This window comes from Loxodonta africana, chromosome 5, assembly GCF_030014295.1.
Source record: "Loxodonta africana isolate mLoxAfr1 chromosome 5, mLoxAfr1.hap2, whole genome shotgun sequence".
NCBI classification, from domain to species: Eukaryota; Metazoa; Chordata; class Mammalia; order Proboscidea; family Elephantidae; genus Loxodonta; species Loxodonta africana.
Window position 1 is genome coordinate 132,965,773 of NC_087346.1, and position 25,840 is coordinate 132,991,612.

Here is a 25,840-nt window from a genome sequence, read left to right on the forward strand (position 1 = left end):
CCAAATAACAGACATTTCGAGATAAGGAAAAGTAGTTAACAGTTAACAAAAGAAATGGTTGCATTCATTCAATCAGACAAATCCTACAAAAAAATGACAATCTTGAAGGAAATAGTAATGCACATCGCATATTTTCCCATAACTGAAATTAAATCTCATTCATCACATAATACGTGACATTTCTCATTAAATGTCCGGTTGAGAAGGCAGCAGTGCACAAAGCAAAATAAGAGGCTGATTACTGATGGTTCTGCCCCTGCTTTAAACCCGAGTCACATTCTAATTTTGAGCAAGTCTTCTATATCCTCATTTTGTTCCCCAATTTCTTCATCTGTAAAGGAAAGGTCAAAGTCAGAAGAAAGAGATGGGATGAAAGCAGAGGTTATGCACTTTAAAGATAGAGGAAGGAACACACGCAGCCTCTCTCTATAAGCTAGAAAAGGCAAGGAAATAGATTCTCCCTTCAAGTGTCCAGGAGGAACACAGCCCTGGGCACCCGTTTTAGATTCTGACCTCCAGAACTGTAAGATAATAAATCCATGTTGTTTTAAGCCATTAAGCTTGTGATAGTTTGTCACGATGGGAACAGGAAACTAAACATCTGCCTATGATTTAAGTTCTTCCACACTCCCGTTCTCCAAAGGACTCTATGCAATGCCTGAATCCTACATTCAATCTTGAGTTAACTGAATGGAAGAAGCAGATGTGGGGATGGGCATCTTTTAAACAGCTTCAGAATCTTTAGCAGATTATGTTATAAAACCATTTAACAGAATTCAAATGGATGGTCAGTAGAGATTCTTTACCTTTGCAAAGAATTTCAACATTATATATACTTTATTTTACTAGGTTACGGCTGGAAATGCAAAGATATTACAAGTTTAAATGAAACAAACACCTTAAATTTGCTCAAGACGATCAACATGACATGGGATAAGAATCAAAACACGAGCGAGTGAACATGGTGGTTACTTTATCTCGTAATTACTATTTTGTTGTTTTACCATATGGACTTTGCTCAATGTTCATGATATGAACAAATGATTCTCTTATTAACTAAGGAACAGTATAAAGTGGAACTCAATGTAGGAGACTGCACAAAAACAAGACCTCGCTCCTCAGAGTGGCAATACAAATATCCTAACGAGTACTTTTTAAAATGTGTAAATACCTGTTCCAATTCCTGCTCTGCATATTGGCGTCTACTCAATTCACATTCCGCTCCCTCCCTCAGCTCTCTCAGCCGACAAGCCTCCTCCTTTGCATAATTGATTTCATCCATCATTTTGCGCTCTAGATTTTGCTTTTCTACAGCAACATTTCTGTTTTCTTCCTGTGCCTTTTCAAGCCTTACAGAACAATAAAAATAAACATTCCTCACAAAGGTTTCCAAATTTCATTTTTTTAACTGAAGAATAAATATGCATCAAGCAACTAGATACATATTTTAATCAGAATTCACAGTGTTTTTTATTAACCTTAAGTCTGGACAATAAAAACATAAGGCAACCTACTAAACACCTATTTTGGTTATCTTTGGCTCAAAGCACAGGGATAGTAAAGAAGAACTCCTTGGCAAAAAAAACTTCTATGAAATTCATAACTGTTTAAATCAAGCTAAAAAAAAAAAATTTAACTACACACGTAATTCCACCTCTATCTGATTATTTCTACTGGTCTTCTTTCTACCCATTTATTTCCAAGTGTACACATTTATCATAAATCTGTAATTACGACAATACATTGATACTTTTCTAAAAATATGAAATGAAATGGGCAAACATGCCTGCTATGTGTGCTAACCTAAATATAAATGTGTAAGCACATGCCCATATTACATTTTTATGAATTGTATTTTCCTACATAAATAGCAAGTTACTGCTATTTTGACTTACCTCTCCTGTAAGTCCATTAGACTTTGCTCTGCAGTTTGCAGACCCTCTAAGTCTTTCATCATTTTTGCAACATGTTCTTTTGATGTCTTATTCTGCGTATAAGCAAACCAGCACCCTCCAACACCAATTACTATAGAAACGGTGAGGATAAAATCTTTCATCCAGTTATGAGGTGGGCCTACAAAGAGAATTACAGATGGTTAAATTAATCTTTGAGTGTAATAGAACAAATGAACTTCAGTTCACAGAGGCATTTTTTTTTCAGTAGCAGGTATTTAAAAATGAAAACAAAACCTGTGAAAATCTTTCTCCAATACACAAGCTCTAGCTTTTTAAAAATTATTTCTTGAAATAATCAATGTGCATATTGTAACTATTTGATATACTAGACCTGCAGGAGGGGTGAGGTAAAAACCCACAAGTATGCACCATGCCTCAGCTAGTGGGAGAGGAAGTAACACCCAGAGCCCCGGGAACCCTTGAAAAAGGCAACAGCACCTCCAATCGTGTGGTCCTCTGTAGGGTGAAAGGGGTCATAAAAAGTATACCACCATTATCATTCCAACTCCTTTCCTTCTGTCAAGTTAGGCAGCTGCCATACTTTTAAAAACCCAATCATTCGCATTTTTCACAAGCATGCAGCTATGTAACTGCTCAGGTCAATCAGTGGTTCTCAGCTGGGGGCGACTTCTCCCCCAGTAGATCTTTAACAATTTTTGGTTTTCACAACTGGGAAAGGGGAGGTGTTGCTGTCATCTAATGGGTACAGGTTAGGGATGTTGCTAAACATCCTACAATGCAGATGACAACTCTACCACCACTACTGCCCCTCCTAACAAAGAATTATGCAACCCAAAACATGAATAGTGCCAAGGTTAAGAAACTTTGGGTTAAATGGTCATAACCCATGTATTATGTTTTAGGCAGCTATTTGCTAGAGATCTCTGGGTTACTAGAGGGAAAGAGCAACGGCTCCTTTCCCACCATCCCAGGCATGATGTTAACCCCTAGCATTGTTTCTAAGCTAAGGAGCCAGGGCCTACAGGCTCCAGTGACACAAAACACAGAAATCTACTATTTAAATAATTTTCTTATTTATGCTTGATGGTCAAGCTATGCTAACTTCCAGGGGGCTCTCTGGATGGGAGAGACAATGTTAACCAATACAACACAGTACACTATTTTAGTGCTACAAAATTATATATTTTAGAGGGGAAAATTGTCTAAACGCCCAGGCCTCTAGAAGAAAGACATTTTGCACGTTTGATGAAGTGCTGTATAGAGACAAGAAGTTCCTATACTTATGAGTCTAGGGTTACACCTTTACGTTTGCATAGTGCAAAAAATCACATGCTCCACACCAGGAAACCCTCAGTGCTCCACATTTCTAGAGTGCACGCCCTCACCTACAGTGGGAGAGATCCACTGCTGAAAGCTAAGGCCTTTCAAAAGGTTTCATTTCTATTTCTGCCTCATGCTGAGAAGTTTAGCTCAGGCTCTAGTTCAAATATGAGCCCTGTTCTCTGTCTCTGGCTAAAACATTAAGTTATCAGAAGTAACAACCAAAAAGGATGAGCAAGTCCCAAACTCTACAATAAGCACCACCAACTAGAAAAGACTTAAGTAAAAACTTAAAAATATCTCTCTGTTCATTTGATAATGCTAGTTTTTTATTAAAACTAACGTGGGTGTTCCAACTGTGGGACTCATTCACTCAAATAATCCTATCACAAACACATTAAAAGGTAATGCTTCACTAACCTCTTAACTGGTTTCTTTATTAAAACATTGTTTTCAACATACTTTGAGGCCAGTTTCTCTTCAAATGACTTGATAATACAGTAAAACCTGCAAAAGCTGGAACCAGTGTAGGCAGAATATCTTCCACTAAAACGAGCGACACGTAAGTGGTAAGACTGCACCCTGTCAAAGGCGGAAGGAAAACTTGCAAGCCTTGGAAAAACAAGGCAGTCCCATCAACTTTCGGCTCTCACAAGTTTCAGTTTTGTTTTTGTTGCTTATAAAGTGCTTTTCCCCCTAAGATTAATAAAGTGTAAGTAGTCCTGACCAATTTGTAAATAGAGACAAATGCTATACTTGAATTCCTACTTTCACCAACCATTCACATGAAAAAAAAATCAGAATCTCACAAAAGTCAATCCACCAATGGATTCAGTCAAAAACTTAGGACAAGGAAAAGGTTAGAAAAGGGGTCATCTCTGTGGAATGGTCGGCATTTCGGTAGTGTTCTATTTCCTAGGCTGCGTAATTTCCACCAACAGTGCATTTCCACCAACCCTTACAAACGGGAGATCCAGCTATTTCACCAGCTGCTCTTTTAGTCTGAGCCAAAAAAGAGCCACAGTAAGTCATGGACCCTATCATATCACTTCAGTAACCTTTTTTTAGCAGGGCCACCTCTAAGTCATTATGATAGAGACCCAGAAGTCTCCTAGCCCCAATAATTCCAGTAAAATAAACGTTATTTTCCTAATTTATAACTTTTGAAAGCCACTCTTCTAATATTAATTGGTTTTATTCCTTTATGGATTCTGGAAAATAAAATATAATTCTTTCTAAAACATGTATTCTTCAAACACTTTCCCCCAAAGATTTCTGAAATTTGAAATAAACATACTAAGCTTCCCTTCTGGGAAAAAAACATTACTGTCAAAGTAAAGAAACACAAGGTTTATTTTCTTTACAAATATGGCATAAAATTTCTTAAATGATCCTCCTCCAAACAATCTGAAGAACAATCAAATAACATTCTCCACCTTCTGCTTCTGCCAGAGAAGTCTATTACTTTCCGAAGTTTTTCAAAAGGGTCTTTGCTTTCCATCTATATCTTAAAAAAAAATCCTTTTCTTGGTGATAATGAAATCAAGTTAGGATCTATTGCTTTGTGTCATCAAGATGATTAGATGGCATCAGTGAATATCCAACTAAAACAACATTAACACTCAAACTGCTATAAAAATTTCAAGCTTTAAATTGAGAAATTTAATTCTAAATTATCAACTAATCATCATTTTAAGAGTTTTTTACTTAAGTTACCAGCTCTGAAAATCTCACGTTCCATGTTGCAACGATAGAACATCTCACCCTAAAAATCTTTCATTTTAAGATGGTATTACATTTCTTTCACAGCTAACAGGAGATTTTTCTTAGTGGTCTACTACCTTTCTTACTTTTTCCTTCTTTAAATAACACACAGATGATCTGATTATTCTTTTGCACCATACTCTAAGTAAGACAGAATACTAACGTGTTAGAGGTCCAAACAAAACCACATCCAGTGCCTTGAGCTGAAGCTTTTGTCTGTGACTCCGATCACTGATTTTCAGCTGAGATATCATAAACAATGGCTCGTGCACTGCTATCCTGTTCATTTAAGAAATACATATATATTAGATGAAAATACTGGTGGCATATAAATTTACATATTTGATCAACACATTTACATATTAGTGATGATTACTGTAAGAGTTCACCAGCATATGATTTAATACTTCATTACATGTATCAAAAACTTTTTCAGTATAAACTCAGCTATAGAAAGATGCTTGTATGTTAATAGCTTAGATGCTATATTGGTAGATTTTAGTCTTCTAAGGTTACTTTCTGTTATAACTTACAATGATTTAGAAATTTATCCATTTCAAATTACCTTGTATAATAATCAATTGTCTCTGGCATTTTTACTATTCTTTCACAACGAGCAATAAAAGTATAAGTAACTTACTCAACATAAGTAGACTTTAAAAATATATTTCTCAATTTAGATAATGCCACTTTTCTTTAAAAGTATCTAAAAAATCTACACCTTTACATTCTAATATTTAAACTATTTAAAAATTAAACAAAGCACAATGAAGTCCCAAGTGGGAAGTTAGACATCATCATGGGGTAGATTTAGGGATTTATGTAATAAGAAGTACTGACCTATTTTATTAGTGATGAAGAAAGTATGTGGGACAGGGAAAAGGCACAGGTGAAATAAGGAAACTCAATCACTTTGGACTCAAATTCAAGTCACTCAGTACTCAACTAAGATTTCTTAAGAACTAAGTATGATGCCATATAACACAAACTCTAATAATTATACAATTGTTAGTAACACTTCTATTAAAAACAAGCATGTACTATGTGCCAGGCCCTGTGCCATGGGTTTAATTATAGTACCTCCATTTTATAGATGAGAAAACTAAGGTTCTGAGAGGTTCTGTAACTTGGCCAAGGATACATTATTAGTAAGTGAAAAGGAAGAAATTGAAACCCAAATATGTCTGACTCCAAACACTGTACTCTGAACAACTACATTTTATTTGGGACGATATCAGTACCTCTGAGCATGAAGAAATTACAGAAACTCCTACTATGAGGCTTCTATAAAACTTTAGCAAGTAAAGAAGGACTCTAACTTTCCCTTTACAAAATGCCTTCCTTCATCTTCTTCACAGGTACTCTTCCCGTACGCTTTAACATGACACTTGCCAAGCTGCTTGAAGGCAGAAACTATGTCTTACCTCTGTATGCCCAAAGCCCAGCATGATGCTTGGCAAAAGTAGGTGTTTGATAAATGTTTGCATAACAGAATGAATGAATGCAGGGATAGATGCATAAATGAATTAATAGCAACACTATCAACAGGCTAAATTTAAGAAAGATAATAATGAAATGTAGTGAAAAGGAAACTATGTAACAGAATTTTATGCAAGATACATTATGAGCCCAGGGGTGGAAGTGATTCTACCTGAGTGGGTGAGGATTTCAGGGAAGGCCACACAGGTCTGAAGGGAATAAGGAGGCATGTGTCAGGTGAAGACAGCCTTAGTATAAGCTCTGGTACAAAGAATTACAGAGTGCTAAAGACAACAGTAAAAGGCTTAAGATAAACTCATTGCTGTTGAGTCAATTCTGACTCATAGTGATCCTACAGGACAAGGTAGAACTAGCCTGTAGGGCTCCCAAGGCTGTAATCTATAGGGAAGCAGACTGCCATATCTTTCTCCCTCAGGCTGGCTGGTGGGTTCGAACTGCCAACCTTTCGGTTAGCAACTGAACACTTAGCCACTACACCACCAGAGCTCCTTAGGCATAAAATAACCATTATCAATAACTAACATAATTTTGGCTACCTATAACAAATATAAAAAATGTTTTAATATCATAGAAAGGAAACATAATAATGGGTTTCTGCAGGTTAACTGTACTAGTTTCTTACACATTCCAGTAAACATCTCTGACTGCTACAAGTTATCTTACAAAAAGCTCTGTCTCTTATAAAGTAGTTTAAGTTAATTGATACTAACCCTTTAAGTTGACTCATCTACTTGCCACTACCCTATAAAAGCTTGAATAACTATCTTTCTGTTTTCACTTCTCCTCCACTTAAAAAGGCTCCACTGAGCTGACCTGAGAACTACACTTCTGCATTTATAATACGTTTTTTCTATAGAAACGTGTTCACTATTAAAAAATTCATCTCGATAAATTTATGATGTTATCTAAACAATTCTGACAGAATTTGGCATCACTCGTGACTTTTACTTCATCAAAACTTTTACTTAATCAAAAAAGTGACTATACTTTTTATTCCCAAGACAGGGCAGACTATGTTATTTCACATTGTTGTTATATAAAGAAACTTCCCAAAAAGTAATATAAAAAAATAGTATTTTATCAAGTATAACTAATCCTATTTCAATGCTTCGACCTGTTTTGTTTTAATTTAGAAACTTGTCTTATTTAAAAGCAAGAACTGTATCTTATTTTTTTCCGAAGATAATTTTTCCAACATATATTCTTTGTTTACTGTTCATTAAATCTTTTCATTCCCATCTTTTGTTATTGTTCTGGCCGTGAGTACCTAGGGTGTCTGTGCATACCAAGTGCTACTGACTCATGGCAACCCCATGTGTTTTAGAAAAGAAATGTGCACCACAGGATTTTCATGGCTATAATATTTCAGAAGGAGGTCACCAGGCCTTTCTTCTGAGGAGACTCTGGGTGGGTTCGAATCACAAACCTTTCAGTTGGTAGCCCAGTGCTTAACTGTTTGCCCCAACCAGGGACTCCTCACCTTATTTTAGTCTTTTCTCCAGCATCTAGTTGCATCATGAATACAAAATATACTCAATAAGATAAGAACTTGTTGAACAGATGCCTACCCCCGTAATTTCATCATTCAAATACGTACACAGTAAAACCAGAAATATTAACATGGAAGTTTAGAATGTGTTTAAAGGGAATATGGAAATTCTAAACTTATTCCAAAATGCAAACCTCAAAGCAACAAAACCCACTTATATAAATAGTGTATGAAAGCAAGTTGATTAGGAATATAATACATACATTTCACCGATTATAATAATGATTACACAGTAACTGATCAGAGTCTTTTTTAATTCAGGATACCATCCAAGGAGAAATGGAACATAATCTTGTAAAGGAAAAGTTCTGGTGGAATCACCGTGAATTTTAACGTTTAAATCTTGAAAATTACGAGGTCAACTAATGGTTATTTAGAAAATATAATTTACAAAAGCAGCAAAATCTGATTACAAACATCTAAGGAAAGAATTGTCAATCCGGACTTTGGTATCAAATCTATCTGGGTTCAGATGCTGCCTTTGACAAGATATTTAACTTCTCTCTGACTTATTTTTTTTCATCTGTGAAATGGGGATAGCAATACATACCTCATTTTAATCATGAGGCTTAAACGAGATAATATAACATAGCTCTACGTAACATACACTTTAAAACGGTTGCTATTATTTATTTTTTGTTTATTAGACTTCATTTTTTTAATTGAGGTATAACTTATGGCCACTATTCTTTTTAAGTAGTTACTGTTGATATTAGAAGAATACCAATTAAGACAGAACTGTACATTAATCCATTCAAATAGGCCTTCATGAAGGTGAATCAATATCAAAAGAACAGGGTATGTTATATTTGCCAGGTGGTCAGAGGTTGACCCTTTGATGTTATCTAAAAAAGATGTACTCAGCCTACCTTGTAACTCTCAAAATTACTCTCCTTAAGAATAAAAAACGGGGGGGAGGGAGGGCTGATTAGACAAAAAAAAGGTATTAAAAATTCATACCTAAAGAAAGTACATATTTATATATTTCCTTTGAGCCTTCAGCCATTTAAGTAAACTTCCAGAGTCATCATTGAAGAGAGACATCTAATACATAATTCTCCATTAGTGGAAAAATATATTTGGCTAATCAATTAAAGACTCACCTGGGAAGTGTTGTTCCTTTCACATTATTATCTCTAAAATTCTTCTCATATTGGGGTAGTTCGACAAATTCTATCAACCACTGAAGTGTGTCCTCCAGGGTCCAATTATGAACTGCAAGAGATAAAAGAGGAAGACGAATTTCAAACACACCTGCTTTACAGAATTAAAAAATAAATAATTATTATAACTTCAGGGGAAACGAAGATGTTAGATTAAATTTTCAATTTGGACAACCATAAGTACCAAAATGATATCTAGCATTCTATGAAGAGATATACTTCTTTCCCTTAGGTGCTTACAACCTACGACAGGGATGACAGAGAAAAGAAAAAAAAAAGACAAAATACTAACATGATTAATCTTAAAAGAAGCATCTATACGAAGTTTGTAGAGGATGAAATAATCCATTATTTTCCTGGGTATATTCTTCCATCCATCCAATCCATCCATCCAATCCATCCATCCAATCCATCCATCCAATCCATCCATCCAATCCATCCATCCCATCATCCCATCATCCCATCCCATCCCATCCCATCCAATAGTGTTAGGCATCAGGTTCTATTCTAAGCACAGGGAATACCACAGTGAACAAGATATATAAAGTCCTTGCCTTTATGGAACTTCAATTCTTCTGGGGATGGGAAAAGGTAGCTTATGGAATGAAGAAAAGGGATGGAAATTTCATATACTCATCAGCTATTAAGAAAGAAAGGGAGGATGTGAGGGTAGGCCTTTCTGAGGAGTGAACACCTTAACTGAGAACCCAAAAATGCAAAGAGCGAATATTATGAAGATCTGAGAGAAACACCCCAAATAGAGGAAAAGCTAGTGTGACAGCCTCACGATAGGAATTAAGCTTGCTGTGTTTGAGAGACTGGAAGAAAGTAGTCAGAGAGGGGCCAGGTCAGGGATGGCTTTTAAGAACGCTAGATATTTTTCTAATTTCAATGAGAAGAACAGAGTAAAATAATCTGTTTTCAAAACATCATTCTCCTATGGGACAAATAAGGAGACCTGGTGGTGCGACAGTTAAGCTAACCAAAAGGCTGGTGGTTTGAACTCACCCAGAAGCTCTGCGGGAGAAAGATCTGGTGATCTGCTTTCATGAAGAAAACCCTACAGGGCAATTCTACTCGGGGTCGCTAGTGGTCGAAATCCACTCGACAGCACACAACACCACTATGCGGTGAAAAGATTTTTGGGGACAAGACTGGAAACAGAGAGATCAATAAGGGGGCCATTCCTTATAGAGAACATCCAGGCAAAAGATGCTACTGGCTTGGTGGTAGCAAAGAAGATGGTGACAAGTGGATGTATTCCGGGGATAACGGGGATAAGATGTGCTGATGAAATGGATGCGGTTTGTAGCTGGGAAAAGACAAATGGTGCCATTAACTGAGAAAGGAAAGAATGGGGATTGGGGAGGGGAGTAGGTATGGGTGATGGGATCAAAAATTCTGTTTTTAGACATGTTATGTTTAAGAAAGGTATTAGACATTTAAGGGGAGATGCAGATTGCCCCTTGGTTCAAATCTACCACTGCTACTCACCATCTTGGTCCCATTAACCTCACAGTTTCTCATCCAAAAGTGTGGATAATCATCATGTTTACACCTCATTTTATTATTAGTTCAATATATGAGTCTGAAACTTAGGGCAGTGAGGCCAAAGTGAGAGATACAATTTTAGGGGTCATCAGGATACAGATGGTCTTTAGATCAAATGAGATCACCCAGAAGAGTGAAGATAGCTATTAATAGATAGCTATCTAAGAGACAAAGAGACTGGGCCTGAATCAAAAAGAAAATGATAGCTAACATCTCCTTTCTTGGACATTTATTCTGAATTAAGTGCTTTATATGTATTTTCTCCTTTAAGCCTTATTAAGAAAAATGAGGTGTGAACATGATGATTATTCTCATTTTAAGATTAAAAACCGAAAAATTAATGAGACCAAGAGAATAAGTAGCAGTGGTAGATTTAAACCAAGGCAAAGTGACCACAGGATCTGACTCTATGCTGCCCTTAGAGCAATAATATTAAGTAACAGTGAAGAAGGAGTTAAACACTGAAAGCCACTCAGAGGTTTCTGTGTGAAGAGTCTGGAGGACAATGCTGAATTTACCCAAAGGTAAGAATGCAAGAGTTCCACGTTGTCCACATTTAATTTGAGGGCTTGGGAAAACCAAGTGCTTCCAGACCACAGAACTGGTCAGAAGAGAGTGAAGAAAACAAGTGAGCAATATAAACAGATCTAGGAATCCATCCGTGTATAAATTAATCCAAGAAAAGATCTTTCTAATAAACTACATAAAATTACAAATTCACATTTGCAAGCACAGCTAGTTCTTGGCAATCTGCCTTTTTCATTAGGTGCTCTTGAGAAAAAAAAAAAGCCTAAATAAATCAGAAGCAAACAACTGGCTAACAAAACTTCACCTAAAAATTACATATGGTAATTTATAATTTTATATTTAGACAAAGCTCTGACTATTGTTTTTATGTGTTCTCTCCTTCATGTGTTCCTGCTACAAGCCTGGGCATGTGCCCGAGGCTGTATCCATGTAGCCAGATAACTGAGGCTATGAGCCAGCAGTTCAGGCCCTGGGTGCTTGCCACTGAATTTAATACATTCAGAGTAGCCTTTTTAGGCTTAAATTTCTTCCTATTCAAGATGAACTGCATTGAGAATTGCCCTGTCGTGAATGCCAAGAAACCCGCAGCGCAGCTGCATCTCACACACCCACACAAAACCCCGGCCAAGAACACAGGATGAGATTCTGTTATTTCAGTGACTGCTCAGCTGATCCACAGCGAGAGTCCTTGATGTAAACACTCCAGCACATCAAAATATTCCTGCAATTTGCATTCAGTCAGCACATAAAAAAATCAAGTGAAAAGAATATATATATTTAAGCTGCCCAAAGCCTAGTACTACACGGTGGTAGCGTTGCTAGCTGCCACAGAGTCGGCTCTGACTCCCCACGCTCGTATATATACATGGTGCCTAGTAAACAGGACACTGCGGTGTTTCTAAAGTAATTTTCTTTACAAAGAATCTTTAAAACAACAAAATTTTAACACTGAACATGCACTTTACTTTGGGGAGAAGTTCACTTCTCCTTGTGCTGTCTGGTTCCTTTGGTGACGCCTAGTAAAGTCCTGCATGTCTCCTGAGACCAAGACCTATGTATTATATTTGCTTTCCCTGCTCCTGACGCACTAGTCCTTTAGTTCTTAGTTCTTTAGTTCTCTGTTGCTCCTCAGGCTGTTCCGTCAGTGTGAGACCCTTTTCGCCATCCTTACCTTTATTAAGTAAGTCTCAGCTTTGCCTGTTTATTCACGCTTCATTTCTCAACTAAAAATTTAATTTCCCTGACGTTGTTATATGATCGTAAATCACCCTGTACTTTTTGTACGTAGCATTTAACTGCTTACAGTTATTTATTTGTATGATCTTTCAATGTCTGTTTATTTCATTAAACTATAAGCTTCCTGCTCACCACTCTATCCCTAGCATTTGGTACATAAAAGGTGCTTTAATTATTTGTTGGATGCTGCTGAGTAAATGAACAGTACTAAATGAATAAGTGACTCGAACATGTACAATGGACAAATACTATGAAAATTTTTATTTTAGTGAGGAGAGAAAATAAGCAGAAGAGGGACTGTTTGTATAAGACATTCTTGAAGGTAAAGGAGCTATTCCTTTAAGAATTACCCAGTTCCTTATTACTTCTCTCACTACTCTTTTACAAGTATTATTGCTAAATAGCACTTCCATCAGAGGGCAAGTTGACCCTGGGGCGTAGTAGTTAAGAACTAAGGCTGCTAACCAAAAGGTTGGCAGTTCAAATCCCCCAGGTTCTCCTTGGAAACCATATGGGGTAGTTCTACTCTGTCCTATAGGGTCACTTTGAGTTGGAATCGACGACACAGAAAGGGTTTTCTTTTCTTTGGGGGTGGGGGGGTGGGTAGGGGTACTGCTTTTAGAAATACTTTTCCCAATCGACAGAGCTATGGAAATGCCAATTTCTATACTGTTAATTTATATTGTTTCTGATATTGTGGCCAACGCAATAAGTTGGTATCTCAGCGTTAACGATTTTTGAAAATTTATTCCGGGACCAATAAAAGACCTCTGGAATGGCAAGAGTTCCCACTCTAGTCTCAGCTGCATCCCTGATTCACCGTGACATTGTAGCCAGGTTATTTAACTGTCGCTTAGTTTCTTTCTTTTTTATTTTATTGTGCTTTAGGTGAAAGTTTACAGAGCAAATTAGTTTCTCATTAAACAAATAATACACATATTGTTTTGTGACACTGGCTGCCAACCCCACAATGTGTCAACACTCTCCCCTTCTGGACCTTGGGTTCCCTATTTCCATGAATCCAGCTTTCCTGTTCCCTCCTGCCTTCTCATCTTTGCCCCGGGCCGGTGTGTCTATTTAGTCGCATATACATGGTTGAAGTATGTTTGTGTTATTTTTTGTTTTATGGGCCTGTCTGATCTTTGGCTGAAGGGTAAGGCTCAGGAATGACTTCAGTACTGAGCTAAAAAGTATCCAGGGGGCATGCTCTCGAGGTTTCTCCTGTCTCTGTCAGACCACTAAGTTTGGTCTTTTTTTTTTTTTTTTTGGTGAGTTTGAATTTTGTCTTACATTTTTCTCCGGGTCTGTCCAGGACCTTCTATTGTGATCCTTGACAGAGCAATCGGTGGTGGTAGCTGGGTACCATTTAATTGTGCTGGACTCAATCTAGTGGAGGCTGTGGTACTTGTAGTCCATTAGTCCTATCAACTAATCTTTCCACTGTGTCCATGGTTTTCTGCATTCTCTCTGCTCAAGACAGGGTGGGACCACCTGATGTATATTAGATGGTAGCTCACAAGCTTTTATAACCCCAGACGCTACTCACCAAAGTAGGATGTAGATCATTTTCTTTATACACTATGTTATACCAATTGAACTAGATGCCCCCTGAAACCATGGTCCCCAGCTTCAGCCCAGTTAACTCAGTCCCTCAGGGAGTCTGGATGTGTCTATTAATTTATGACGTTGCCTTGGTCAAGTTGTGCTGACGTCCCCAGTATTGTGTGTACTGTCTTACCCTTCACCAAAGTTATCACTAATCTATTGTCTAAACAAACAAACAAACAAAAAAACCATTTCTGTCGAGTTGATTCCGATTCATACCGACCCTATAAGACAGAGTAGAACTGCCCCATAGGGTTTCCGAGGAGGGCCTGGTAGATTCAAACTGCCCACCTTTTGGTTAGCAGCTGAACTCTTAACCACTATACCACCTGGGTTTCCTAATCTATTGTCTAAGTGTTTTTCCTGCCCTACCAGCCCATTCCCTTGCAACCATCAAAGATTGTTTCTTCCTGTGTGTAAACCTTTTCATGACTTTTTATAAAGGTGGTCTTATATAGCATTTGTTCTTTTGTCATTGATTTATTTCACTGAGCATAATCCCCTCCTCATTCGTCCATGCTGTGAGATGTTTTGTGGACTCATCATTGTTCTTTGTCGTTACACAGTATTCCACTGTGTGCATGTACCATAGTTTGTTTATTCATTCATCTGTTTACTGGAACTTAGGTTGTTTCCATCTTTTTGCTATTATGAATAATGTTGCAATGAATATGGGCGTACATATGTCTATTCATGTGACAGCTCTTATTTCTCTAGGAGATATTCCTAGGAGTGGGACCACTGGATCGTATGGTATTTCTATTTCAAGCTTTTTAAGGAAGCGCCATATCATTTTTCAAAATGGTTGTACCATTTTGCATTCCCACCAGCAGTGCATAAGAGTTCCAATCTCCCCACAGCCTCTCCAACATTTGTTACTTTCTGTTTTTTTTTCAATCAGTGCCAGTAATGTCAGGGTTGTGGCTCAGTTTCTTGATACAAAAAATGAAACTGATGGTCTTTAAAATTACTTCAAATTCTGTGCCTAAGATTCCATTATAACAAACCAGACTTGGTGTTTAAAACATTGCTAACTAAACTGTTAGCCCTAAACAGTAGATGACAGAATACTGTGAGGAAAAAAAAATTAACTCTAAAGCCCTTTCGAGAAAAGAGTTGCTGATAAAACTTACTGTTTATTAAACACCAGATTTATAAATGTCATTTCAAATAATCATCACAACAGTTCTCTGAAGTAAGTACATTTATCATCATATTGAAAATGGAAGCTTACAAAGGCTAAGTTCTGAATTCAATTTAAAGGACTGAATGGCTAAGTCAGGGTACAGATCAAGTCTATTTCTAGAGCCACTGACCACTGTGCAGCCACATTGCCTCTTTAGAGTAAACTAATAGGTCCCAATAATCAGATCAGGCACCAGAAATAGACAGTTGATGCTCCAGTCATACTTGCAGCCATATTTGCAGCTTTCTGAATGTGCCATATTCTCCCAGGCCTCCCTTCTTCTTCCTTCTTTGCCAGGCTTATCCTTCCTTAGCCTTCACAGCTTACATCAGGAGCTCCCTTGTCCACAAAGTTCTCCTTATTGTAGTTATATATTTACAGATTATAGTTCTTCTTTGTGTTTCCTGATCACCCATTCACATAACTGCCACAAGACTTATCACATGCTATAATGTAATTGTCCGTGCTTGTCTTGCCCTCTGGATGATGAGTTCCTACAGGGCAGGAACTTGTTCTTTTACCAAGCACACTGTGTGACACACACCCCATACCCATTGCCATCGAGTTGATTACGACTAATAGCGACGCTACAGGATAGAGTAGAACTGCCTCATAGAGTTTCCGAGGAGTGCCTGGTGGATTCGAACTGTCAGCCTTTTGGTTAGCAGCTGTTGCTCTTAACCACTATGCCACCAGCATTTCCACGCGACACACAGCATGCAATAAATGATGAATAAATGGCAAATAGATTTTTAACACTATAACGTCACATTCGTGGAGACCCTGGGTGGCGCAAATGGTTAAGCACTGCACAGTTAACCAAAAGCTTAGCAGTTTGAACCCAGTTGTTGTTATTGTTATTGGGTGCCATTTAGTCAGTTCCAACTCATAGCCACGCTATGAACAACAGAACAAAACACTGCCCAGTCCTGTGCCACCCTCACAATCATTGCTATGCTTCAGCCTGTTGTTATAGCCACTGTGTCAATCCATCTTGTTGAAGGTTGTCCTCTTTTTCACCGACTCCCTACTTTGCAAGCATGATATCCTTCTCCAGGACTGATCCCTCCTGATAACAAGTCCAAGGTACACGAGACGTAGCCTTGCTATCCCCGGTTCTAAGGAGCATTCTGGCTGTACCTCTTCCAAGAAAGATTTGTTAGTTCTTCTGGCAGTCCATGGTATATTCAATATTCTTTGCCAACATCATAATTCAAGGGCATCAACTCTTCTTTGGTTTTCTTTATTCACTGTCCAGCTTTTGCATGTAAATGAGGTGATTACAAATATCATGGCTTTGAGTCAGGTGCACCTTAGTCCTCAAAGTGACATCTTTGCTTTTTGTAACACTTTAGAGAGATCTTTTTGCAGCAGATTTGCCCAATGCAATAAATCATCTGATTTCCTGACTGCTGCTTCCATGGTGTTCATTGTGGATCCAAGCAAAATGAAATCCTTAACAACTTCAATCTTTTCTCTGTTTATCATGATGTTGCTTATTGGTCCAGAAGTGATGATTTTTGTTTTGTTTGTGTTGAGGCGCAATCCATACTGAAGGCTGTGATGTTTGATCTTCATCAGTAAGTGCTTCAAAGTGACAATGAGTAGCAGTTGAACCCAGAGGCATCTAGAAAGAAAGGCTTGATGATTTACTTCCAAAAGGTCTCAGCCATGAAACTCTATGGAGTGCAGTTCTGCTCTGCAACACGTAGGGTCGCCATGAGTTGGAATCAACTTCGATAGCAACTTTTTCTGTTTTAATACCACATTCCTTTGATATAGGGCTTTACATTTACCCTTTCACATAATTCTCATTTAACCTCCCTCTGGGTGGTGTAAACAGTTAAGCGCTGGGCTACTAACCAAAAGGCTGGTGGTTCAAAAACACCCAGAGGCCCCCTCAGAAGACAGGCCTAACGATCTGCTTCTGAAAGGTCACAGCCATGAAAACTCTATGGACAGTAGCTCTACTCTGAAACACATGGGGTCATCATGAGTTGGAGTCAACTGGAATCGCCTCTGAGAAGTGGCTGTTATCGCTACATTCCACACAACACATGGTCACATACATCCTGCAACAGAGTTAGAACTTGAACTCTAACCTTCTGACTCCAAGTCCACTGCAAATACAGGTGGCTCCTGATTTAGACAGCTGTTTTACTCTAAAACTTGAAATATATTTTCTCTTAGAAACAAACCTTCCAGACCTATAGTACTAATAGTAATACAGAAAATAAACATATATGAGCAATCTGCCACAGGTAGTTGCATTAATGGACTCAGGGTTCTACCTGAAACATCAAGAACACATTGTGGCCTACTGAAAGCCTGGAAGTTGTAACAGAAAAGCTCAGAACCAAGGCATTCAGAGCTGGAGCAGGGCTCTGGAGAAAAGGGGGTGGTGAGGGACAGGAAAAGTGGGGACTGGATGGTGAACTCAATCAAAACTCCAGGAGATGAGGGGGTGTGAGGATATAGAATGTGTCTGAGATCAGAGGTTTGTGGATTTTCACAGGAATAGAGACCAGATGAAGAGTCTTGTTTCTATCACCCCTCCCCACTTGCTGCTATCAGCAGGGCTGTTCCTGTAATAGGGGATGAAGTTCCTGGTTCTCCACCATTTCCTCTTCCTGCTGGCTACTGTCGGTCCCACCACGATATCGCTATTTTGTACTAGCACTTGACAGAAGTGAAAAATGATAACTGAGCCTAAGAGGAGAGAACTCTTGAACAGCAGTAGCATCTGCGGTAATGTGGAGATATGAAGATTGGAAACAGCTAGCAACAGGGAGAGGTAAGAAACTGGCTCCCCGTGGCCACCCAGCTGAAACAGACTTCTTAAAAAAAAAAAAAAACACAAGTCATGCACAGATACATACATCCTCAGGTGTACAAACTAGGTCATAACTAGACAAAGCACAACTGCTGAAAGTGATCTCTCCTTCCCCTGAATTTTTATAGTACTTACTATGTTTTCCAAATAGCGTATCATATGCAATACCTTGTTTTGTAACTACCTGCTTATATCTCATGTTCCTACTGTAAACGTCTGTAGGACAGGGACTACATTTTTATCCCCCAAGAGCCTAGCAATGTACTAGGACTCAAACATATCAACAATCAGGAAGACGGTGCAGGACCGAGCAATGTTTCCTTCCGTTACAAACAGGTTCTTCATGAGTCAGAGCCAACTCAATGCCAAGTAACAACAAGAGCCTACCACAGAAGCCAGCACAAAGTCGCCATTTAAGTATCAGCTGAATGTATAACTGACTTTTTTTTTCTTAAAGACAAGAACCTATTTTGTTTTGTCTTTGTCTAGTTGCTCTCCTATAGTGCGTGAATACATCAAAGGCAATTCTATTTTTAAGATCTCATTTCAAAGCAGCACTGGAGAATCCTCGGCTCCAAAACAGGATCACAGAGACCTATAACTTAATGGAAGCTACAAGATGCCAATTTATAGCTGTGTGCTTGACAGGAGGAGGAGATGAGAATTTGCGTGCTTATAGTCCAGCCCCCCGTCTTAGGCAAACCTGATATAGGCAAATCAATATGAAAGACAAACTGTAAAAGATTAAAATACATGTATTTACTTGCTCCTTTCATCTATAAAAGGTAATCTTATAAAACCAATGTCCTCAGTGCACTTAGCCATATATTTGTATTAAGTTACAGGCCTAAAAATACAATACAGCTTAGTGAAGTACCACCATATAAGTTTTCAACTGTTATATTTAATATAAGTAGATGCTGTTCTAAAAACCTTTAAAGATTATTTGTGAAATCACCTAAATACTGCAGGGGGAAGGGGAGAGCATCTAATTTCTAATTATAAATCATTTGTGAACATGTAGGCATACGTTAATAACAGTGGTAGCTAACATTTTATAAGCACATTTTGGCAATTTCCAATCACATGTTAAACATTTTACAAGAATTATAAAATTCTCTCCAACAACCTCATGAAGTAGGTATTAAAAGTAATATTATCATCCTTGGTTTACAGATCAGGAAGCTGGGGCTCAGGACTTCCAATAGCTTGTCCAGGAGTATGCACTACATAAGTAGTAGCAATAGGGTTCAAAAACCAGGTCTGCTGACTTCAAAATCCCCACTCTTTAACCATGATGTTCCTCCTCCTGTACATTCTGAGAAAATTTCACAGTGTAGCCAAATTCCCTATCAGCTGTGTAGGACCTTGGACATAACAGACACAGACATTATACTTATTCTACATTTCATTTTTAATAGCTTTCCTACTACATTTTTAAAAACTGCAATAGTCAAAATTTGTGATATAACACATTTGTAATGTTAAGAAAGTGCCTGGCATTAACAGTTTCTTTTGGCAAATTAATATATTTAGAGAATAACAACTTCCGATGTCATAATATGGCTATGCAGCTAAATACACACTCACTACTTCCTACCAAAGCACGAAAATATCTTTGTAAGTACCACAAGGTTTCATATAGGGGCCAGGAGGGATGAAGAAATAATAAACATTGCTAGCAAAAGTAACTATATAAAAACCATTTAAAGCTGGTCATAAGGAATGTTATGGAAAGAAGTCCTATATTGTGAAGCACGTTTTATATAGAAGCGAAAAACTATTAGCAGTTTGAAAAACGTTTGGATTACTGGCATGTTTACATAAAGTATTATACTTGAACAAGACATTTAACAGTATTCACCACTTTTAAGTTCAATTTCAACTGAGAATTTCAAATTATATAAGCCTCAGCAGTTCTCTTTACATGACAGAAAGGGGATAACATAACTTACCACAGGAAAATGCAATTAACCTAAGGCTCAAAATAACAGGGCTTTGATAACGAAAAGCAACTTTAAATGTAATATGAACACGAAAGAAAATAGTAACTTTCTAAAATCCAACGGGAAGAAGTTTAAGGGCTGCCACATTTCATCTTAACTCACTGAGTTTTATGCTCTTTGGGTGTCATTTCTAAGTGAGACTTTAGATGATCAGCTGCTCGGCACAGTCAGGACAGGCTTATCTTTAGAACAGTGCCAGCATGTGAGCTCCTCATCGGCACGTTGCTCCGCGGGGCATGTCTTTGTAACATGGACTAAATTCCTGAAACATGCTATATTGGGACACCTAAAAGCCAAGCCACACCCTCTGACTTGGGAAGTTGAGATATCAGTAGTTGTACCAAAGAGAAATAAATACACACTTTTTCTCATAAGCTCTTTATCCTTTATCATGCAAAAATTACATGTCATTTTTAGGTACACTCGGTAAACTCTGGTAAATGTCTGAACATTCAGAACTTAAAAATTACTAAGGTGTTCTCTTTCCATCGGTGGCACAAGGGATACTATGGGAAGGCTTAGTATCTCTTCCATTGTGAAATGTAATCTTATTGAAACAGTATATTATCAACACTTTCTCCTGCGAAGGTGGTAGGAGAAAACAAAGACATATCTTGAAAACAGAAATTGGAGTAATACTGAGTCTCAAAATCATACCACTGTTCTGAGGACTATCTGACAAAACATATGTAGAAATGACTATTACGGATGGTTGTTGTCATTAGGTGCTATCAAGTAGGTTCCGAATCATAGTGACCCCATGTACAACATAACGAGACACTGCCCAATCCTGCACCATCCTACAATTTTTGGTATGTTTGGGGCCACTGATGCAGCCACTGTATCAATCCATCTTGTCAAGGGTCTTCCTCCTTTTCGCTCCCTCTCTACCCTTACCAAGCATGATGTCTGCCTTAGTCATCTAGTGCTGCTATAACAGAAATACCACAAGTGGATGCGTTTAACAAAGAGAAATTTATTCTCTCACTGTCTAGCAAGCTACTAGACCAAATTCGGGGCATCAGCTGCAAAGAAAGGCTTTCTCTCCCTTTAGGCTCTGGAGAAAGGTCCTTGTCATCAGTCTTCCCTTAGTATGGGAGCAACTCTGCACAGGAACCTCAGGTCCAAAGGACGTGCTCTACCCCTGGTGCTGCTTTCTTGGTGCTTTGAGGATCCCATGTCTCTCTGCTCACTTCTCTCGTTTATATCTCAAAAGAGACTGGCTTAAGATACTACCTAATCTTATAGGCCCCATCAATATAATTGCCACTAATCCATCTTTTACTTCGTACTGATAGGATTTACAACATATAGGGAAACCATGTCAGAAAGATAAAACGGTAGACAATCATACAAGAGAATCATGACCTAGCCAAGTTGACAGATATTTTTGGAGGACACAATACAATCCATGACAATGTTCTTCTCCAGGGATTGGTCCCTCCTGATAACATGTCCGAAGTACATGAGACGAAGTCTCACCATCCTCACTTCCAAGGAGCACTCTGGCTGTACTTCGTCCAAGATAGACTTATTCATTCCTCTGGCAGTCCATGGTATATTCAATATTCTCTGCCAACATTGTAATTCAAAGGCATCGATTCTTCTTTGGTCTTCCTTATTTACCGTCCAGCTTTTGCATGCATATGAGGCAATTAAAAATATCATGGCTTGAGTCAGGTGCACCTTAGTCCTCTAAGTGACATCTTTGCTTTTTAACACTTTAAAGAGGTCTTCTATAGCAGATTTGCCCAATGTAATACGTCATTTGATTTCTTACTGCTGCTTCCACGGGTGTGGATTGTGGATCCAAGTAAAGTGAAATCCTTTACAACTTCAATCTTTTCACCATTTACCATAATGGTGCTTATTGGTAAAATGCTCTATAAGTATAAATTATAATCCTAATAAAATAGGTAACAAGTATCCAAAAAAATCCAAATCTACTGCTGTCGTGTTGATTCCAACTCATAGTAACCCTATAGGACAGGGTAGAACTGCCCCATACGGTTTCCAAGGAGCACCTGGTGGATTCAAACTGCCAACCTTTTGGTTAGCAGCCAAACTGTTAATCACTACACCACCAGGGTTTCTAGGTAACAAGTATATGATCAAAAAGTTTTTGCAAATTAAGGGAAATTGAAGGAATGCACTTTCTTTACATATGATTCAACAAAACCAGTGGGCTTATTAGCTACAAAAGAACTAGACGTTCGGTCACATTTCCCCAAATATCTCATTATGGGCATCACTGAAGATAATGACTTAGGGGCAGAATAGCTGAATCACTGGTTATTCATTCTTTCATTTTACACTCAAGTCTTTTTTTTTTTTTTTTTAACACTGAACTGAGAATAAAGAAAATATTTCATATCAAATGAAGCTAAGTTCATTAATGGCAGACAATGTTTCTTACTCATTTCAAATTCCCCAACATCTTATAAAACCACCAGTTGCTCTGGGGTTAATTTCGACTTAGCGCGACCCCATGTGTGTCAGGGTAAAACTGAGCTCTAGAAAGTTTCCAATGGCTGATTTTTTGAAGTAGACTGCTGGGCCTTTCTTCCTAGGTAAACTCGAACTGTCAACCCTTTGGTTAGCAGTCAAGTACGTTAACCATTTGCACTACCCAGGGACTCCCAATATCTTATAAGAACCCAAAAAACGTTTATCTTATACAATGCCAAAAATACAGCAGGCACTAAAATGTACAATGGTAAGTACACAGTAGGAACTTGATAAATATCTGCTGGATGAAATGGATGACAAAATCATTCTGTTAACCAAGGATGCCAGGAGCATGTCATCTTCATTCACTCCTTTCAGTGGCATTTTCTAGATAAAGCAACAAACTTAATCAAAAAGGTGACTAAACTTCATAAAATGGAAAGATGTAGTTTTCCAAAGAATTTTTCAAAAAAAAAAATTTACTTATAAGTTATAGCTTTATAAACATTTAATTTTCTGCTATTAAAATTATCAAAAATGTTCATTTTTTTCCTTAGAATTTAGAAGTTTCTTCAAAACATTTTCTGTACAGGTGACCTGGGATTCCTTCATTCAGCAAATATTTGCTGAGTAATTACTACTGGACACTGGATAAAATAAATATTAAAAAAATCAGAGTCAAGAAAGTATTACCAATAGCAGAAAGAGCAATATAAGAAAATGTATTAACTTTTACATGAGTTTAACAAAAAATGAAACACAACAGCACAGTTACTAAATACCTTCTTTTTAAAGCATATTAAAGGTGTCCTCATTAACATGAGTTGCTGGATAATGCTCACACTTCTCTCCAAGGTTTTTTTTTTTTTTTCCCTCCCCAATTTTCAAATTCATTTCAAAATCTCTCAGTTGCCCAGCAGTATTCAGGCTACAGGTGAGGGCTGGAAGACAAGCTAGCAGTGGCCAAGGTCTGCAGAAGGTGGACCCTGGAGTGGCAGCTCTGCAAAGGCAGAGGCCGACACAAGGCGGGTTCCTAAGTAAGGCAGCATGCAGCTTAATGGAGCAGGAGAATGGCGACATAAGGAGGATGGAGCAAATATGTACATATATTGAAGAAAACAGAAGCCAGAGTTTTCCCTGTAGGTGAGAAAAAAAAAAATTTCTTAAGGGAGGTACAAATAGGGGAAGTGGCTAAGCTAGAACTACCCCTGTAGTGGTAGACTGAAATTGGACGTTAAAGTGTGAATTCATGGCTTATAATACATAGAAATAAATATAAATGTTGTGACTTTCTTAACTCTGCCCACTTAGAGGGCTTAGGAACAAAACACAACATCCCAGTAGCAAGGAGCACACCTACTGTCTAGATGATGGTTTCTAAATACCACTTTCACCTGAAAGAACCAGGACACCTTAGAGCAATGGTTGTTTCTAGGGTTGGGGCTAAGAAAAGACAAAATGAGCCTGCAGCATCTTTTTTGTGCCAGAATGTAAGAATGTGCACAAAAAAATGATGGAGACATATAAAAGGATATAGAAGCCTGCCTGAAAGGCCTCCCACTGGCCACATTTGGGACAATTTGAGCATCAAAATAATGACAGTAACAAATTAAAACCAGCTGAATAAAACAGAAATCCAGGAGTCCTAACTGATATAAATAAATACAGAACATCAATCTTCAAAACAGTCATAAAATTTTGAAATTCAGTATTTCTCCAATTTCTGCTTTCACGTCTTTATTATTTCACATCATCTTCACAGAAGGTGTTGAAAATACACTCTGTTAAAATCTTTTCCTTACAGCAGAATGCCAACTAATAAACAAGAGGAATGATGAGATTATAAAAATTACCATTCGGCAACCATCAGAATAATATTAATTCAGGCAAGAAACATCCATGGATGCTAAAACTAGTGGGAGAAATTAAAATGAGAAATGTGATTTTACAGTCTCAAAGTATCTCTCCACAAAATACTTATTAATTGCAAAAGAGGAGGGGTAACTTTGTCACTACAGGAACCTAACAGACACTATTTTAATCAGTATTTTCTTCAGTTGTACATAGGGTGGCTATGAGTTGGAACTGAGTCAATGGCTCCTAACAACAAAATGATCAACATTTTTGAAGATTACAGGCCAAGGTCATGAAAGTCCAAGAAATATTAAGGCATTCCAGACTGAAGAAGACTACAGAGACAGGATAACTGGGTATAATGGAAGATTCTGGGTCATTTGGCTAAAAGGGTCATTAAGGACAAATGATAAAACTGGAATTAGGGCCTCTGGACAGAGTATGTATAAGAGTTCTTTGTCTGCCTTGCAACTTTCCTCTCGATTTGTGATTGCTTTCAACTAAGAAGTTAAAATTAAAAAAAAAAAAAAAATTATTCTTCTTCAATTACGTAGAGAATTCTATTGCTTCCTAATTTCTCTATTACTTTATCACTAACTTCTCTATTACTTGTAGCTTGTGATTTTCTTCAAACAAGTATAATAATCTTAAAAAAAAAACACTAAAAATGATAACAGCAAACAGTATGCCTTTATTAGCTACTAAGCGCTGTTTTAAGCTCTTTATATTCATTGACTCATCTAATCCTCAATACAAGCCTCACAGGTAGGTACTATTATTCACCACATTTCACAGATGAAGAAAGTCAGGGACAAAGAGATTGTTACTTGCCCAAGGTCACAAATCTAGTATGTATTATGTAGAGGCTTAGAATCCAGGCAGTGACATTCCATGCTCTTACTTACCTTGGGATATTGTCTCTCTAGGAAAGGATAGCTGTGCCTTTGGGTTTCTCAAGGTATCAGTGTTTAAAAAGATGAGAGATTTCAGTGGTTACAAAGCCTCAAAACCTATAAAGTTTTCTTGTTCAGTCCTCATTTAGTTATCAGTTGGCAACAAGTCAAACTGTGCTCCCTAGGGTTTTCAATGGCTAATTTTTTGGAAGTAGATAGCCAGGGCTTTCTTCCAAGGCGCCTCTGTGTGGACATGAACCACCAGCCTTTTAGTTCGCAGCTGAGCATGTTAACTACCCAGAGACTCCTATTCATTTAGTACCAAGTTGAAAAGATTTAAGATCCTAAATCTACAATATTGGAAGGCTTCTAGTATGGATTTAGGATGTTTATCCTGGTTGGCACAAATGGTTAAGCACTGAATACTAGCTGAAAGGTTGGCAACTCACACCCACCCGGAGGCACTTTGAAAGTAAGGCCTGGCATCC

The 25,840-nt window shown here is 37.8% G+C and overlaps 1 protein-coding gene across 3 annotated transcripts in view; it reads right to left on the reverse strand.

The window, feature by feature from the left end:
- The window catches only part of STIM2 (stromal interaction molecule 2), a 202,144-nt gene that overhangs the window by 39,883 nt on the left and 136,421 nt on the right, over window positions 1-25,840 (reverse strand). For all 3 annotated transcript variants that reach the window (XM_064285979.1, XM_064285980.1, XM_064285981.1), the window contains exons 4-7: window positions 9,153-9,264; window positions 5,164-5,279; window positions 1,896-2,073; window positions 1,172-1,349 (exon numbers count right to left, since the gene is read on the reverse strand). In XM_064285979.1, coding sequence (XP_064142049.1) covers window positions 1,172-1,349; window positions 1,896-2,073; window positions 5,164-5,279; window positions 9,153-9,264 — 584 coding nt within the window. The remainder of the gene's footprint in view (window positions 1-1,171; window positions 1,350-1,895; window positions 2,074-5,163; window positions 5,280-9,152; window positions 9,265-25,840) is intronic.